The sequence below is a fragment of the Channa argus genome, chromosome 22 (genome assembly GCF_033026475.1).
Source record: "Channa argus isolate prfri chromosome 22, Channa argus male v1.0, whole genome shotgun sequence".
In the NCBI taxonomy this organism is placed as follows: domain Eukaryota; kingdom Metazoa; phylum Chordata; class Actinopteri; order Anabantiformes; family Channidae; genus Channa; species Channa argus.
Window position 1 is genome coordinate 69,622 of NC_090218.1, and position 19,079 is coordinate 88,700.

At 37.8% G+C, this 19,079-nt stretch overlaps 1 protein-coding gene across 5 annotated transcripts in view; it reads left to right on the forward strand.

The window, feature by feature from the left end:
* LOC137107657 (serine/threonine-protein kinase PAK 3) overlaps window positions 1–19,079 on the forward strand; it is a 38,388-nt gene that overhangs the window by 14,763 nt on the left and 4,546 nt on the right. For 3 of the 5 annotated variants that reach the window (XM_067491447.1, XM_067491448.1, XM_067491444.1), the window contains 10 exons: window positions 10,837–11,030; window positions 11,123–11,223; window positions 12,565–12,718; window positions 12,818–12,855; window positions 14,794–14,856; window positions 16,211–16,369; window positions 16,458–16,632; window positions 17,247–17,310; window positions 18,177–18,225; window positions 18,325–18,437. In XM_067491447.1, coding sequence (XP_067347548.1) covers window positions 10,859–11,030; window positions 11,123–11,223; window positions 12,565–12,718; window positions 12,818–12,855; window positions 14,794–14,856; window positions 16,211–16,369; window positions 16,458–16,632; window positions 17,247–17,310; window positions 18,177–18,225; window positions 18,325–18,437 — 1,088 coding nt within the window. In that variant the 5' untranslated portion in view covers window positions 10,837–10,858. Of the gene's footprint in view, window positions 1–233; window positions 284–10,836; window positions 11,031–11,122; window positions 11,224–12,564; window positions 12,719–12,817; window positions 12,856–14,793; window positions 14,857–16,210; window positions 16,370–16,457; window positions 16,633–17,246; window positions 17,311–18,176; window positions 18,226–18,324; window positions 18,438–19,079 lie in introns of all 5 variants that reach the window. The other 2 variants (XM_067491445.1, XM_067491449.1) reach the window with 2 other exon arrangements.

Below are 19,079 nucleotides of genomic sequence, written 5' to 3' on the forward strand. Positions count from 1 at the left end.
TGCTGCCAGTCAACATGTGATAATGTGAATAGTCTGATATACTGTGTATTTGGTATCAGAAACAAAAGTAAAACTGCCCCTTCCAGTATGTTGTGTATAATGTAAACATGTGTTCTGCAGGCAAAATCCAAGTTTATTGTTGCTTAGTTTTTATGTGAATGTTTTCAAAAATGACCTTGATGTTTGACTAACCAAAGCTAATAGACTTTGTTGTATTAATTATCTAATTTCAGAAAACACCCAGCATTAGAGAGATTATCCCAAGACTGAATGGGGAACAAAGGTTTGGGTGTGCTTTCTTTACCAACAATGTGTTACAATTTGGCTTAAATAATGAATGATTTTATTCTAGCTTGATTTGTAATGCAGGTATTCTGAGGAATACAAGGTTGAGGAAGCTATCGGGGCCTTTTTATTGCTTAGCCACATACAAGTATGTTTTATGTTCTTCAGTTTTACTTATGTTTTTATATAGTCATTTGTCCAGACATGGGTGACAAAAATGACACAGCTAATATTATATCTGCCACCACATGTAAGCGTAAATTGTCCTTCACCTTTGTTCCAGTCATAGAGGACAGATAACAAAAAGAGCACTTTGTTTGTGCACTAAGGCCATGTGAAACATTTCTTTTTTCAGTATGTCTGCCTGTTTGTCTCTATGTGTATTAGTATGCCATTCTTGGCTTCCCCGAGTTTTCCATCGTCTGGTGTAACCCAACACACACAGTTTCTCTTACCTTACCTCAGTTAACAAAAGCAGTAGACACAGAACCTCATCTTGGCCCGTAGCCTGCTAACTGGGCTGCCTGAAATATGATAGTAGCACACACATAAACACACACACACACAAGTAGGCATCCATCTGTTGAGGACTTGGGTGAGTTATGCTGCTATTGTTTGGTGCAGTTATTGTTTTGGACTCTTGTTGGCAGTTTATGAATGTGTAGTGATGTTGGCATTAATGTGTTGGTGTGTTTGTGTGTGCTTAAGGGCATAGCTGTCTAGAGTGGAGCAACAGTCTTGTGGTAGGTGTGTCAAAGCTACAGTCTGTGCGTTGTGGATTAGCATGTAGGATTGGAAGCCATCTGGCCATTTTGTCTCAGAAAGGGGAGAGGGAGTTAGTGTGAGAGGTGGATAGAGAGAGGCAGAGAAAGGGGGAGACAGAGGAAACACTCACACACTGACACATTGACACAGCTCCCTCCATAATCTCTCTACTTGATGTCTGTTGCTACTTAGAATAAAGTTGGTTGTCCGTGTCTCAGTGTGTGTGTGCGTGTGTGTTTATCCTTCATGTAATTGTGTGCCCTACTGATAGTTTGTGACTCATACTGTTTCTGATATATCAAACACAAATTACAAATACAGTATGGATTCAAGGTAATCAGGAAGCACTGAGTATTCTAGAAAGAGAGAACCATAACGCTAATATCATTGGATGAAGAAAGGAAAAGGATGAAATGTTGCAAAGGAGAGAGAGAGTTCAGGGGTTTTAAGAGAGACCAACTTTCAGTTGGTCAATAGAATGTAGAGAGATACATAGGGGTGTTTGAAGAAAAAACAGCTGCAGAATGTAAAATGTTGAAGGCTATCAAGTGTGAAGAGTTGTCAGAAAATAAAAGGACTCCTGATATCCTCTGGTGTAGTTCACAAGGTGACAGTTTCATTCCACAAGAAAATACAATGACCATCTTGTCAACAGTGTTGGGCTGTTAGACCTTACTGTAATAATATAATTATCTAATGATATTACTTTTTACAGTAACAAGTTTTGTTAAAAGTTTCAATACAATTAAAATATCATTTTAATAATAATAATAGAATTACTGCCTCAAATTCCTTACAGTGTTACTTTGGTTGCCATTAATGACAAAGATTGATGTGATATCTGACATTTAGTTGTCCTTGCACAGTATATGTCACTATTAGCAGCACCTTAAGCTGCAAGCTGGCCGGAAATATTCCTATTACTTGATTACTTACTTGATTTTGTCAAAAGAATGGTGATAAGAACATTATTGTAACAATATTAGTAAGATTCTTTCTACTGTGAAAAACACAGACTCAAACAACAATGTTAAGCTCGTTGAGATACACTTCCACAAATATGAGCCCCCTGCAGCCGTGGAGGGTTGTTGTTACCTTTCACTGGCTAAACAACTAAAACTGGATTTATTCTTCAAAAGCAGCTACAAACAACAGCACAGAACTAACAATGCTCGTGGCTGCATATTTGATGGATGAAACATTGCCTATTTCTACGATTGACACTCTGTTCATCTTTCAGATCCTAACCTCTGGAGAAGTAACATAGCAAGTAATTAAACAAGTTACTTTTGACAGGGAGTACTAAGTAAAGTGATAATTTTACATTTTGAACAGAGTAACAGGTAATTAGCAATAGTAACTAGCCCAATAATACTTGTTAGTAGAACAAAAATGTAAAAACATTAAACAACATTAAATACCCAATGCAGGATTTTTTCTTTTGTCACCTTCATGTAGGTCATGGTTCTTATCTGATTCACTTGTTAAAAAATTATATTGCTGTCCTGGTAGCATTCAGCTGGGCAAAGTCATAATGCAGCCGTATGCGACTGGTATGTAAGAGGTAGTAAAAATTAAATGCATGGCCAGTTGTAAAAATGAGAGACCATTAGGAGTGTTTTATATACAGTGTAATTGTAGAATAGAGCCAGGATGGAGACACATAATGTTTCTCTAAACATTTTAGCCTCCATAAAATCCCAAAGGTATATATTAACTGCCCTGCTTATTGTATTTACATGCTGTTTTAACCATTTCCATGTTCCCTTACAATGGGAGCTTTTTAACCCCTTTCAACTTGAGTCAGAGCAGGTGCACCAGCTGGCATGGCAGGAGGGACTGCACTCCCCTCTCTGCTTCCAGCTGGCCCGCTAGCATAGCCACCCCTGTGGGCCTACCTGTGTTTAGAGCTCAAATCTTTATTGGATTTGAAGGATGTTTTATTTTTTTTAAGGTTCCTGAAAGTCTACACTACAAATTTCATAAAGAAACATGCGACAAAAGGGTTATTGAGTCTGTGACAGCAACCACTATAATCAGAGGTAATGAGAGGTAAAAAATATTGCACAATTTCGTAAAAACACTAAATATTTCAAGTTTGACTATCAAGTGCACTCAAAACTAATGCAGCTCTGTCAAGCAGGAAATACCAATCAAAATAAGCTATGATTTACAGTATAAAAATGTGCTTTGAATATTGTCTTAAAATATACAACCAGCCACAGAAATTAGCTTCAAAATAATTCATGTTATCAGTAGCTTTGGTCCAGTTACACAGCTACAATGTTTTTAAGTATGATTATGCTAGTCTGTTTTAAAAGACTAGAGTCATGATTTAAAATTTCACCTTGCAAAATAACTGTCAGGATACAGTGCACAGCAACTTGGGGAGCTGTGGCTGTTCAATAGTGTTATTTGATACTATTAACAGGTTGTTGTTTACATTTCCTCACGACACGTTATAAAAGTGATGTGTGTATTGATCTAATTCAAATGCATCAGAAAACAAATAATAAACAAATTATTTTGGCATTATTATAGAAAAATCTGTTGACAATGAGAAATGTAAAACTTGTGGTGTGATGTGAGTCTTTGTCAGTGCAAGCATGTGCATGTGGATATGAGAAAGCAGCACTGGGGAGGGGTTCACCAGAACTAAATATTAAATGAACGAGCAATCTGTCTCCTGCCTTCCTAGCAGTAGAGTTTGAGAAAGGATGATGCCTGGTAAAACAAGACAAGGTGGGTTGTAGTCTAGAGGAAATAAATGTGTCTTGTGTGCGGACTAACCTGCTTTTTTATGCTTTGTTGTGAATATGAAGAACGCTATGACACAACCTGTGAGCAGAAGGTTAGTTAATAGTGAGTCAACCAGGTAGATATTGTGTGATAAGACCACTGAATCCTCTGGATCTGAGAGTTTAATAAGTTTGAGGACTTGAAAGGAAAACAAGGCAGGTTTTTATCACCATGCTTTTTCAGTGTCATTAGTGTTGTTACAGATTAGCACTGGACAGGATCAATGTAGAACTCTAACACCCAGACAAAAGGTGCATTGCACTGATATAATTTAGATTAAATGAGGATCAGAAAACAATGCGTAACTACTACTACTGGAAAAGTAATATCTGAACTCAAAAACCTCAACCTGAAAGATTTTTGGAAGTTTGTGGTTTATAAGAATGTAATTTGTCTTTCATCTTTATACAACAGGAAAAATAGGTGGTGTAACTGCCACATATGACCCAGTTTCATTACTTAATTTTTTTTTAATGTTCATTTCCAACAGTAATACACAGTATAAAAAGTATATCATTAGTATTCATACATAATAATAACGCTTGAAAAAAGATAAAAGTTGATCAGACACAGATAGTATTTGTGGTGGCTAATTTTAGATCATTGGTTACAGACTAGAGATGTTTATGTGCTGTGCTGTTTGAAATATGATGGTCTGGTTGTCTGGTTTTGCCTCTGAAAAAGAGGACATTATACTGTATGTGATAGTTTCTTCAAGTAATGCAGTAGGTTCGTGTGAAAAGTCGTTGCAGTTTTGCCTTTGATAGTGTGTAATCATGCTCTGGTTGGCATATTAAGAACGGGGATTTTTATTTTTTACCAACATGATTAAAAGATTTTTCCTCAAGGCACGCCTGGCAGCTAAAAATAGAAGTTGAAAGAAAAAAGTTGACTTTGATTTTATTAATGAAACAGTTGGACCTACTACTGTGACGCAATCACCAAATGGTGAAAGGCACAATTTCTCACTATGACAAGTGACAACTGAAGCAGTTGTCAAGCTTGTTTTCAAGTAACTTTGTTATGCTATAGAGTATTTACCCTTCATTGCCCTTTATTGTTTGCAATAAAATCTTTCTCGAATTAAACTTCCATGTGAAATTTTAAACTGGAAGTTCTGGAGTTAAAGCTACATTGTGTCTCACCGGCCACCTGTTAAAGAAAACTGATGATTTAGCTCTGACTTGTCTCTTTCATGAAGCTAGCGTTGGCAGCTGTATGCAAAGCAGCGTAACTGAGTTTTCCAGGAGGGGGGACCGAACCAAAGAGGTGGCGCCTCTTCAGACAAAAGCTGAAATTTTTATAAAACTGTGACCACAGTAAAGGTTTGATGTATTCTGTCTGTGGTGGTGACAGCCATGCTTTAAAAAGCTATCACATTATCAGATATCAGCATAGTAAATAAGTATATGTTTCAAAATGATCAACTATTCCTTCCTCACTTTAGGCCCCAACCCTTGTTTTCAGCATTCATTGGGATTATTCTGACAAAACCTGGATTAAAGTCCTGTTTTTAAACTTACATTTTGATTCTTTAACTTAATATCTATCCTTTCCCTTAAAGTAGAATGACAACTACTATATTGAATTTTCAATAAATTCAGTTTAGCTTTCTTCATATAGAGCCATTTCATTACACAATCCTCTCAAGGCACTTTAATAAAGTCAAGACAATACAGATTAATGGAAAAAACAACAAAACCTCCTTGACCAAGTATTAGGCAACAGTAAAAAAAAATGCCTTTAACAGAAGAAGCAACAACAAAACCAGGCTCAGGGTTGTCTGCCTTGACTGGTTAGGGTAAGTGGAAAACAAAAAGAGAAAAGAAAGGAGGAGCAACAACAAGCAAAGTACAAAACACTGGACAGGTTGGTTGAGCCAGGGGATACATGCAGAAAGGTACAGAGAGGGAGGCCGAGAGGGAGTAAGACAATTTGAGCACATAAAAACTTTGGTCTTGTGAATAAAAATTCAATGTCCCTATCAGTGCCCTTTTTATCACCTCAAACTCCTTCCCCCTTTCTCCTTCAGCCTGTATTTGAAATAAAGGGGAATGGCATGTACACTGTGAACAAGTGTGTGTTTTATTGTGACCTTGAGAGGCCAATCATGTGAGAGAGCACCGTTTGGGCAGTAACATCTGTGTGTCGTCGGCCTCCGGTGCTTTAGCGTCTGGGTGAAGTGTCTGTTTTTCAGGTTTTCAGTGCCCGTGTCGTATGAAAGATATCAAGTGTATTGGTCTCATCTTTCTGCCTCAGTGATTACAAATCCACTGCATGGACAGCATCAAGCTAAAGACTACAACAATAGTTAACTGTGCCTTCAGGGTTTTCTCGGTTTCTCCTCATATTTTGAATGTCCTCTAGTTGTCCATCCCATCTAAGTAATCAGCATCCTTCAAAGGAGCACAGCCAAAGCAAAAGCCAAGTCAAACAGAGAGCGTGTCCTAATCAGGCGCATGAAAAGCCAGGCTTATGGAGCCCTCCCCCCTCTCCAGGGGCCATTACTGGGCTGCCATGGGCTCAAGATTAGAGTTTCTTCCTATGTTAGCCATTCAAATTCAACATTAATGTTTGAAAGGGCAGAGAAAATGCCTGCTCTCCTTGGATAAATTAAAATTTTATGCAAGAGAAATGTTAAAACATTCTCAGTTATATCTGAGCTGAGCGTGTGTCTGTGTTATTTTAGAAATTTGCACATTCCTATATCCATGTTAAAAAAAGACATGCCATCTTCCAATAACAAGTCGATGTAGAAAAAGTTTGGGGCCTCATTTCGGATAAATTAACATGTTATGCATCAGTGTTACAAGTGACTTTTGTTGTTTTGTATTTTGACATAGAAACCAACAACTCCTGAATGACAGAAATCAGCCTCTCAATGATCTATAATGTTGAGTAACCACACTATGTGGGATTCAGTAAAAAGGAGCTGCTTGTTTCAGGGACAGTGAACTCTCTGACTGCTTGCCTGTCTGTCATTCTGCAAAGTAAATAGGTCAGTGTTTATGTGAGTGAAGAATCATTAATGTCTCGGCCTCCATGAATCTGCCATCTTTAACCGTCTGAGCGCTCAGCAGACCTGCTGCAGCAGCCAGCAGTCAGGTGATTAGCCAGAGTAGCCATACTGCACTGAGGAATAGAGCGAGAGGTTCGTCATATATGGAATCATTCAGTTTTATTTTTCAGTCTGTAGCACAGATTATACCTGCTACGTGATATAGAAATGACCACAGTGTGATCACAGAGTTTTTCAGATGCATCATTCATCTGCCCTGCTCTTCAGTAGAGTTTATTCACTGAAAGTCTTAAATTTATGAAAATGTAGGCAAATGTTTTTTTATGCCTTGTGGTCACAAACAGTCCCAGGAATTGATGAAGCAGTTTGATTCAACTTCAAGAAAATATTGATATTATGTTTTATTTTTAAAGGGTTCAAAACCTCATCATTATTTGATCTTGCCACCATTGATTTTGATCTGTATTTACAGACCAGATAGTGACCCCATTGATTAGATTCCAGTTACTGTCAGTAAATCTGTTCCTGTGCATGACATACTGCTACCAACAGTGGGTTTCTATTCACGAATTAAGGCACCAGTCTCAACTGTACTAAAGGCTTTATATGTATACTCTGTAAAGGAGTGCCAATCTGGACGTGTGCATCTCCTTGGTTCCCTTTACAATTGACATTTGCATCATTACAGAAAATAAGCTCCAATGAAAACCATACGTTTATGATACTTACATGTTTTGTTTAGCAAGATAATCTTCACAGATGAACACAATTCTTTTAAGCTTAATTACAATTACCAAAAGTGAAAACATATGGTTAGGCTATAAACAAACTACATCACAGTCACATGACTTACATATCACCAGCACTAAACATCCAATTTGTAATGTGACTTAGCACACTCACCTCTTGTACAGAAACCTTTATTTTATATAGTGACCTGATTAAGAACAACGAAGCTGTAAAAATGCATTAGTAAGTAGATGAGTGTCCAATGTGATGACACTTAATGTTGCTGACAGCATCAGTTGATTAATTTAGCCCTTGCTAGCTACTACATTTATAAGACGTAAAATCTCAAATCTCAACAGCATGAGTGGGATATTTATGTATGAAGACAAGGTCTTGACATATTCTTAACAACCGAGCTTATTTCAGGCATTTAACACAAACCGTTCTGGGATGAAGGAAGCAGAAGAGCAAACATTCTAACTAATTTCCAGGTTTTAGTACTCAATCCTACAGTATTCCAAGAAATTGAAAGCTTGTTATTACTGGTGAAAAGCTGAAAGTGGTATAGTTTCTAGGGATATTTTATTAAAGATGCTGCAAAGTTCACATTGTTTTTAAGCTGTAAAATGCTGGGAACTACTCTGTACTTTTCGTATCATTTATGAATTAGTTAATTAGGTTCATTGTTGTTTTATTGGAACAGCATTGTATAAATTTGAAGCTAACACATTGGTCAAATTGCAGGTTCAACTTACACAACTGCTTACTTGTTTTAGCCATGTTGTCACAGTATTAAACGATGGATCTGTTCCTATTCAGCCTCATTGTTTTAAATGCTTGCACATAGTGAGAGGTTTCACAACTATGTTTTTCTTATTATTTTAACAACTTCCTCTTAGTTTTTCTTTCAGGTATTACGACAGGCATGTTGTCATTAACTCCCTGAGGCTTTAGCATGTCAACACTGTGACAGTCATTGTTAAACAGCAAAGTTTGATCAGGTTTTTACTGACACGCCTAACCTCCAACCTAAGAGAACCTGTTTGCAGATTTTGTCTGGACTCTCACCTGGAACTAGCACAGAAGGTTGGAAGCTGTCAGCAGTCCCATCCGCACAACACTAAATCTCATAAGAAATAAGACTATTTCTAAAGTGTATTACTACATTAGGATCATAAAGTGTTCCTCTGTAGCCGCTGAATATACGTAAATAGTGTAAACCCTCCAGCTAAGATTGATGAACAAGTAACTTTTATTACCATAGCCAAACATCTTTAAGGAGTTGGTCACTTTTATTTTGTACATCTGTCTTACAAAGGGTTAAATGGGTTGTTTTTATGGGTACAGCTGATATAATCTCAAATGAGGATGAAGTGTATTTTTTTTATATCTTTATTTTTATCACATTACATACTTGACTGTCAAAGCCACTCTCGTGCTTGTTCATAGTTAGATAAGACATGAAACTGTATCTACAACAAGCTCTCATATCGAAACCAGCAATGTATGAGCTGCTACAATATCTACCAAATAATTTCTTGCAGTGATGTTAGAATAGTTTGCAAAGATCACACTGCATTTTCTTCAAACTCTACTAATTCTCATGATATTACTTGCACAAGAGAAAAAAATGAATAAAACATTAGAATGAGCCAAGTACACATTAATGCATAATGGTACCCAAGGAAAGAAAAAATATTGGATGAGATAGCCTCTCCTGTTTTGGAGAGGAGATTGAAATATGCTGACTTCATAACATTCAAAGAGGAGTTGTCCAGTAGACAGTAAGAAAAGACTAAATCTAAGTTAGGCTGCTCATTTGTCTATAAAGAAAAAGAAGCTTACTGAAGTTATAAGGACAGCACATACTGCATAGGTCCTGTATAGACATATTTGAGTAAATCATATAATTATATGATGCTACATCTCTTCCCTTGTCTAAATACTTCATTCAAAACCAGTTTTTGGGGGAAGTTCACAAAGAGCTGGTTCAAACCAACCAGATTTTGTCTTGTGCAGGCAATGGTTATGTAAAAATGTAGAGGCCACTGTGAAGACACATGTGCAATTTGTCAGATGCTGTGTGCACTGTGTAAGAGCTGAGGAGTGGTCTTTGTTTGCTAATGTAGGTCTTCACTAAGGGGGTTGGTTGAATGGCCCGTTTTCTGGGCCGGTTGTGTTACCCATCACATGATGAGCATGGCCTCAGGGTGAGGCAGTGAAGGAACCAAATAAGGTACTGGGATGGGGACATGGCAGATAAAAACATGAGTGATAGAAGTGTTTTTTTCTCTTGCAATTCAATTCTTGAATCAACTCCTGTGAACTGTTTCACAATTAAACCAAATGACCAGATGCCAAACTCCACCTCAAAGTACAAACACATATTTCATTCATATAGTTTTTATATTACAATTAGATTAAAAAACAGAACTCAGAAATTATCAAAATTTGCTGTGTCAGCAGAGTTTTAAATACACACAAATCCATGAGAAAGTTTTAGACCTGCTGTCAGTGTTACGGGATTCACTATGTTACTAAAATAGGCCAAGAAGAAGAAGAACTTTGCAGAGTCGTTTTTTAAGTGTTAGAGAAGTGTGAATTCCACATCACTTTCATTTAACCCCAGTTGTGGCACATCAGAAACATCATTCCCTGCTCACTTTCATTAGTATTATGTTGGTAAAATGAATTTATGTCAGACTTTTATTAAATAGCAGAAGTAAAATTATCATTGCTACTCTAATGCTAAAAGAATGAACTGATTAAACAATCAACACAAACTTATTTTTAACATATTTGCAAATGCAAAAAAAATAAAGAAAATAAAGTCACATGAGCTGGGGGCTTGGGGTGATTCAAGCTCAGCTGTTACTAAGTGAGAGGCGGTGTACACCCTGGACAGGTCACCAGTCTATCACAGGGCCAAAACAGAGAAACATACACAGACACACAACCATTTTTATGGGCAAATTAGAGTCAGCAGTTCACCTAACTGCATGTGTTTGGAATGTGCGAGGAAACTCACACAGGTCACGGGGAACATGTAAACTTCATACAGAATAGCCGGTCAGTCCAGAGGGGAAGTGCTAACCACTCCACCACTGCCCTAAACAGCTTCCACAAATAATGTTACAAATGTTTGGTGCATCTTCTCACATGCCCTCACAAGTCCCTACTGATCTATTCCTAGACTTTTTAACACTGAACTCCTCCATCTCTCTCTTTGTGTCTCCTAGGGCATTGTGAGTGCTGCTAAAGATGTCTGATAGTGTTGATATTGAAGAGAAACCACCAGCCCCCCCCTTGAGAATGAACAGTAGTTCCAGAGACTCTTCATCAGTGAATCACGCCTCTAAACCACTTCCAATGGCTCCTGAAGAAAAAAACAAAAAAGTCCGTCTGCGCTCAATCTTCCCTGGGGGAGACAAGAGTGAGTACCCTTCTCCAAATGTCACCTTCATGTTTGCTACATACAAAAATAGTAGAAATCAGTCTGTAATCTGTCTTGTTCTTTTCCTCTAGCAAATAAAAAGAAGGAGAAGGAACGTCCTGAGATATCCCTACCCTCAGACTTTGAACACACCATTCATGTTGGCTTTGATGCCGTAACAGGAGAATTCACAGTGAGTATCCCTTTCACCTCACAATCAAGCTTATAATCAGGGACTAATGCCCTTCTAAATTTCTCCTCCCATGGCAAAGTCCATGACACGCATTTCTAATATCACTGTTCTCTGTTGGGATAGAATCAACAAATATTAGATATTTTTCTCCACATAAAGTTTGTAAAAAAAGTGACTCAAAGAACAATCACTATATCTGCCCTCTAAGCTGAGACATTCTCTGGAATCCTTTAGCGTTTCTTAGTAAATTATGTTTTGTCTGCAGTTTCAGTTTGCAGCAGCAGTTTTATTCTTTCACAAGCATAGACATACAATAACGTGATGCAGCATTCCCTTCTTCTTTTTCTCAGCTTGTATTCATTATGCTGAATTTGATGCAGTCTTCTTCTCTGTTTTTATAGAAAAAGTCTGGAAGTGTTGAACTTTCTTGTTTACGCACCAACAACAATAAATTCGTCACTCTAGATAGGTAGATTTTATGCAGCATAACAGCAATTTTAAATTTATAGAACCATCTGTTTGAAATTAGAGGAAACTGGAAGCAAGAAAATATGCAGTTAATGGACACAACATCATGAGCACTTTTGCAATGCTGCACGAAAATCAAGTTCATAAAGTTTTACACCAAGGAACATGTATGGCAGTTGATTTGACTTCCAAATGTCCAGCGCTCAGTCCATGACATCCGAAACAAATAGTTCCTTGTTGATGGGCTGTGTCCCTGTGACACATGGGACTCTGTTAAGCCAGGTTAAAACCAAACCACTTTGTTTTCACTTCTTTCATGGCTTTCAATAAATTCTATTACATTTGGAGTTACAATTAGCCATCAGTTAGCTTGCTTGGCAAAAAGACTGCATGTGAAACAGATAACCTGGCTCTGTCCAAAAGTAGAAATTCTGCCTTCAGCACCTCTGAAGTTCACTAATTAACACATTTGAGCTTGTTTCTTTAATAAAAATGACAAGTGGGGATTAGACAAACTCTTTCCCCATGCTGCAAGTCTTTCTGCTGACTAACTACTGTAGCTGCTTATTTAACAGACAGATGTAAGAATCACATCAATCTTCTCATTAAACTGGCGAAAAATGAGACACAACATGAGAAGCAACATTGTAAAGCATGTTGAGTACAGTTAAGGTAGAAAAGCACTATACAGTACAAGGCATTTACAATTTCTTCTGGTTCCCTCTTCAAAATGCATGCCCTAAAGCCTGCGTGTCACAACAAAAATAGTCTTTTATGGGTAAGATTAAAGTTGTTCGGACAATATTGTAGCTGCGATATTGTAGCTTTAACCTTCAGATTCTTTTAACCATTGACATGTGTCTGTCGGTACAGGGTATACCAGAGCAGTGGGCACGGCTCCTACAGACCTCAAACATTACCAAGCTGGAGCAGAAGAAGAACCCACAGGCAGTGTTGGACGTCCTAAAATTCTACGACTCAAAAGAGACCGTCAACAACCAGAAATATATGAGCTTCACCTCGGGAGGTAACCAGTACTGACATACAAAACTCTTCCTTATTTAAATGTTGCATGCAAACCATTGTCTTTATGTTACTAATATAAGTTTATTCCTCTCTGTTTCAGACAAGTCAGCGCATGGGTACATAGCAGCAAATACTCTGGTGAGTTATTTTAAACATGTACTTAAGCCTAAAAACAGATTTCATAATTAACAACGTTAACAATATAAACCTTTAAACTGAGAAACTATCCGTTATTAAGACCTAACCAGTATTTGATGCTCAGTCTTAAATTAAGAATCTTATGAATTTGTATTGCTGCACTTCATTCTTGATGTTTCTAGATAATCTGACTTATATAGTAAAAACCCTAGTCATTCTAATTTGGCCTTCTTACCCACTCACCGTCTCTGCCATATTCCATTGCTTTGGAAAATGTTTTTCCATATTTCTGTAAGTATGGAGAGAGTGATTCATTTATTGATAAAAATGACAGTGTAATGTTTTAACAGGTAAGTTTCACCATCGTGTGGTCACCATCTTGACACTTAGAGCCATACATCTCAGTAAATCTCTTTCACATTACTCTCACAAACTCTGTTTGTGAATTTCTGGAATAGACTTGCGGCACGTTCATTAGGCACAGACTTGCCTCTCTCGTGGGACAAATGTGTGTGTTCCCCTCTGGAAATGCGACATAATGCCCTGATTTCTGCATACATGCCTATCAGTTTTGCAGCTCAAGCACAGAAACTGTGACTGCTGTGAGAGTCACTGCTGCCCATTGTTTATTTTTCCAATCTACTTAACCACATTTTGAAATGCCCATAGACAGGCTTCACTGGAGGCTCAACTGCATCGAGGAGGACTCCCGCTGCTCTGACCTCATTCCTGGCTTTGACCAGAGTAATCTATGCTTTGAATGCCTTGGTCTGTACACGCTCAGCTGGGTGAAGAGTTTCAGTGGGATACGCTGCCCCAGGCAAACCACACTGGGATCACTTTGTGCAGGACTATTGCTTATAGGAGCTCTTACCACTGAAGGGGCACGCGGGTGTGCCAGGCCAGTGAGGGTATTTGAGAGCATGTCAGCCTTGTCACGGTTGTGTGTGGCTGCAGAAGGGACTCAGCCATTAGCTGTGTGTGCCCAGTAAGATTGGACCACATTCTTTGAGACAGGCAGAACTACAGTAGAGGGGGCAAAACTGATCTATATATTACTGCATTTACAGCACTGGCTGTTTGTTTGTCAGATATTTCATGCGTTGTGAGTAGTTGATATTGCTGCCACACAAACCTGATTTCACCACAGTACATGGAATCAAACAGAGGAACAGTTAAATAATTTAATGAAATGTATCTAGAACAACTGAAACATCAAACCATTTTTTTGCTCATATACTGTAACGGCTCAGTATGACTTGTCATCTAAAACATTTCAGTCATGTCTAAAAGCCAGATGGCTCTGAGATGATTAGTCCTGACAATATTTTTCAGTCTTCAATGTAAAAAGCTTCTAAATAGGCTGATGTTAAAAAGTCAAGATCTTATTTTATTTTGAGAACTCAACAAAATTTACCACGCAGGCCTTAATTTTTATTCATTAATATCATTATTTTGAACATAAAGGATTTAACTGTATGACAGAAAACAACATAAGGTGAGAGCAGAATTATGTTTTTAGTGTTAAATACATTCACAGGGCATTGTATACTTAAACACTGCAGACACTTATTTTATTTTATTCCAGAGTAATAATGAGGGTTTTTTTTAATTTTAACTTTTTTTATCATCTCAATACAGTAATTTAAATGTAATACAGTAACAGTTAATATAATAACTTTAACAAGTAAAAAAATTGAGTAAACTGGAAAGGAAAATATGTTCAGGGCTTGTACAAGGACAGTTACTCAGGCAGCATGATTTGTCTCTATCGTGTCTTCTCATCATGCTGTGTGTTAGGTGGCAATTTACAGATCTAATGTCCATCCCTCAGTCGCATACCCCTGCCCTCCCCCCTTCCCTGAAGTCCACTTACTCTTAAAGATTGTGTGGGTTTGTTTTTTAGTAAATCCTCCCATTTTTAACCTTCACATTCAGAACCGACTGCTGTCATCTGGGCCTCCTGTCAGCCTTAGAACCTGCAGCGCATTATTTGACAAGGTAACTTCTCCACATTACTTTCCACATATCTCTGTATTGCTTTAAAGCTAAATTCCAAGCTTTAATAGCCAAATTTTGTGGCTAATGCAAACTGCATACAAATACTTGATTGTAGAGACATCATCACTCTCTGTATTGAAATTCCATGGGGGGTATTGTTAGATCTATTAGTTTTTGATACTATAAATGTGTTTATTGTCTTCCACAAGAGCACCTTTTATCTTTTAACAAATGGACAGTGTGTGAAGTGGCAGGGCAGGGGCGCATGCCACAGAGGGTTGTGATGACAGTCAAACTGCATGTATGAGCTCATATTCCTTGATCCACTGTTTTAACAATGTGCCTGTAACTTCATCACCATTGTAGACATTACCGCATGGCTCTTTGAAAAAACACATGGCACTGCTAACGTTTAGCCAAAGTCTAATTTTTGCACTGCAGTCTTGGCGCAGCCCTCCCTGGAGCAGGTCAGAGGCCCAGTATGTCTGAATGAAGGACTGGGACTTTCATCAAGCCAGATCCTTTCACTTTAATCACTAGAACTAAGCTGCACTGCTTCATTTATGCATGACGAAAGTGGAAATGGATGAAATGTTTCCATTCCATAAGAGGAAGGTTATCCAAGGCTAGCAGAGCCTTGGATGGGTAAATGAAGGCTGAGGATTAGACTTAATAAATATGTCTGAGGCATAATAATCACACTTGTTAAAAGGTATCTCCTATTTTAAGAGGCAGTCCACGGTTCATCATTGCACATTACTGCAATTTTGCGGCATGCTTTTTCCTCTAGCACAGTTAAATACAGAACAGTGTGTTCCTAAAAAATCCATCTCCATCATTGGTTCATGACTTTACCCTTCAACTAAAAAATCCCTCACATCAACTGCTCTGAATAGCATCTTAAACGTTTAACACTTGTCTCTCTCACCTGGCTCATATATTGCTTTGCTTCACTACTAATAGAATTTAACAGAATGCATTTGTCAAAATTAATCACTATCACAATAGTATTTGGTCTATGTTTCTCACACGTACTCCACTTTTGAACTGCATGATTATCGAAATTATGCATTTTTATGTAGTAAAACTATAGTGTAGTAATAAACTATAGTTATCTGAATGTTTTAAAGACCTGCTTAGCTGTTAGAATTAAATTAAACACAAATTTAACATTATCGCAACTGGTAAGAAATGATCTCATGTAACCTCCACTGGTCATAACTTTCTAACTCTCCACATGACTGGTTTGGTATTTGCACCTTCTTTACAATAGAAATTATAACATTTGTAAAATTAAAGGCTAAGCACCTAATCTTGTCATTCCATTTTGCTACATGGCACATGTACACTACAGGGTGCCAAAACATCATCTACAGAGCCCCCAATTGCTCCACCTGTATCAGAGGAGGAAGATGAGGAGGAAGAAGAAGAGGAGGAGGAGGAGGAGGAAGAGGAGGACGATGATGACGAAATGCCCCCAGTCATTGCACCTCGGCCCGAGCACACCAAATCTGTGAGTTTATGTCACGGTTGGTTGAACCGTTCTGCTGTGATTGGTTCCCCTCACCATAATTCTTTGACCGCCTTTTTCCTTCCTGAAGATCTACACGCGATCTGTCATGGACCCACCAAAGCCTCCCACCCCTGTGAAAGAAGTGTTGACTCCCCCAGAGTCGCAGGTCCAGCCAGAGAACACGTCAAACACGATGTATCGCCACACTGACCGCCAGAGGAAGAAGTCCAAAATGACAGATGAAGAGATTCTGGAAAGACTCAGTATGTGTCTATAGAGCATTAGAGTTAGAGGCAAAAGAGTTTGTAACAATTTCACAGTTTATTTATTCACATAATTATTTTGTTGTCTTTTCAATTCATTGTGTCTATAAAAAAGTTTTGTCTCTTAATATGAGAAAACGTAGATTAAAGATTCAAACTAAATTGTCCAAATATAATATATAATATAATCCCTTTCCAAGGTTAAAATCAACAGAAGAATATGATAAAGACTGGACTTCACTGTCCTCAAATGTAGCCAGTGTCCTGTTGTGTATCTGTGTTTTGTTAATTTGTGGAATCAAGAAGACAGTCTAGAGTTTTGCTTTTGCTTTCCAGTCGCCGTTTCCCAGATATACTGTAATTTCCAATGCACCAGTTCTTTATACTTAGATGAATTATTGCCAAGAACAGGGAGCCATAATGAAATCAAAGGTGAAAATATAAGCACTTATTCATTGATTCTTTCCTAGGATGCTCCTGCCTTTGCAGTTTACAGTGTGATACGGCCTTGCAGTGATGTTGTCCGTGCATTTCTGTGTTTGTGTGAAAGCCATCATGACGACGTGCACCCACACAAAGTCAGTCCTTACATATTTGTTTTCTTTCTGACTCAGGGAGTATTGTGAGTGTGGGGGATCCCAAAAAAAAGTACACACGCTTTGAGAAAATAGGACAAGGGTAAGTCCATCCATGATCATTAACCAGTCGTAACATTTATTGAAATAGCAATTGTTAGAGCAGTCCGTCTCGCCAGGAGAGATGGAGCTCTAGTGACGACTTTAGAGAGACAGAGGCAGAGGGAGGGTTAGGTTGAATGACTGGGAGAAAAATCAGCCAAGAGGAAATGAGAACTCTATCCTCAAATGGCCAAGGGCCAGATTATCTCTGCCATCTCACTCTTTCACCTCTTCCCTCCTTCTCTTACAGTCTTTTAAGGCCACTGCCTTTCTGCCCTTGTTCACTATAAATCTGCATAAACAAAAACTGTGTGTTTGTTATCTGCTCTGACATGCTCACTATTTCCATATTTGATCAAGAGGTTCCTGTACTGTATGTGCCTGTCTGTTTACTCTTGGGTTATCTTTAACTTATTAGAACCAGAAACTGTGCTTCATTCTTTATTGCTTCTGACAGTACACAGGTGTATTTGAGAGCAAAAGAGTAAGAGGAAATACCAGAATCCTAAATTCACAGCTGAAGGTTTTTAGTATGAGTTACGCTTCCAAATAAGGACAGAATGACTGCATAGCATTCCTTTGACCAAGTACTGGAAACCATAAAGTCCTTGTGAATCCAGTGTTTATGCCCTTCCTTATAAAGAAATTCAATATACAATAAAGTTGCTATGGTGAGATGAGCACACCCAGTTTATTAAAGAAGAGCTTCAACAAAAAAGTCTGAATTACTTTTTCATAACATCATACAACTTAATTTTAGCGAGGATTCATTTAATGTCAAAGGTTTAAAAGTATTTATATGTCTGTGTCTGTAAGTAATTTAAAATAATGTATCACTGACCTGATTTTGATCTTTTGTTTTCACAGAGCATCTGGCACTGTGTACACCGCCATAGACATAGCAACTGGTCAAGAGGTACAGCTTTCTCAAACTGTTTTTTTTTTTTTTTTTTTCTTACTAAGACGCCGGGCTTAAGATTGTTCTGAACTATAAATTCTTTGCTTGTTTTCTCAGGTTGCCATTAAGCAGATGAACCTGCAGCAGCAGCCCAAGAAGGAGCTGATCATAAATGAGATCTTGGTGATGAGGGAAAACAAAAACTCCAATATAGTGAACTACTTGGACAGGTCAGTTTCCACAAAAACATTAGACTACAATAGTCTAGAGAAAAGACCTATTTACTCTTATGTTAATTGTGACATCAAAAGAAAGAAAAGCATTAAAATTCACACTGGAGAAGCTGGAGAAAGCAAACTGCATTTGAACATCATTTGATAAAGATTGTTCGTGAAAGTTGTTTGTTGTTTTATTGGCCATATCACCACAAATAGCTTTTAATATGAAGGTCCATGCAAAGACTTAGTTTACAAAAATACTTTGGATTAAAAGATAGAAAGATAGTTTTTACTATTGTCACTTCATTTATTATAAGACCACCAAATTATTAAGTTATCAGATGTTATTTTGTCAAAAGTAAGGGAATGCAGTTACCACGTTGACATTGAGGGATCCTCTGTGCCTCCTGCTCTTATCTGTTTCTTTTTAATGGGTCTTCTTCTTCTTCTTCTTCTTCTTCTTCTTTCGTTTCTTTTTAATGGTGGTCAGAGTTCATCTTATGGTACATTAGTGCCATCTACTGTTTTAAAGTGCAAATATAAAAATTTAACTACAAGTCTGCCCAGTTTTTAGTAGATCTTAGTTCGTTATTGCATTGCACTTTCAGAATAAAATCACACATTTAAACCAAAAGTATTCATATTTTTCTTATG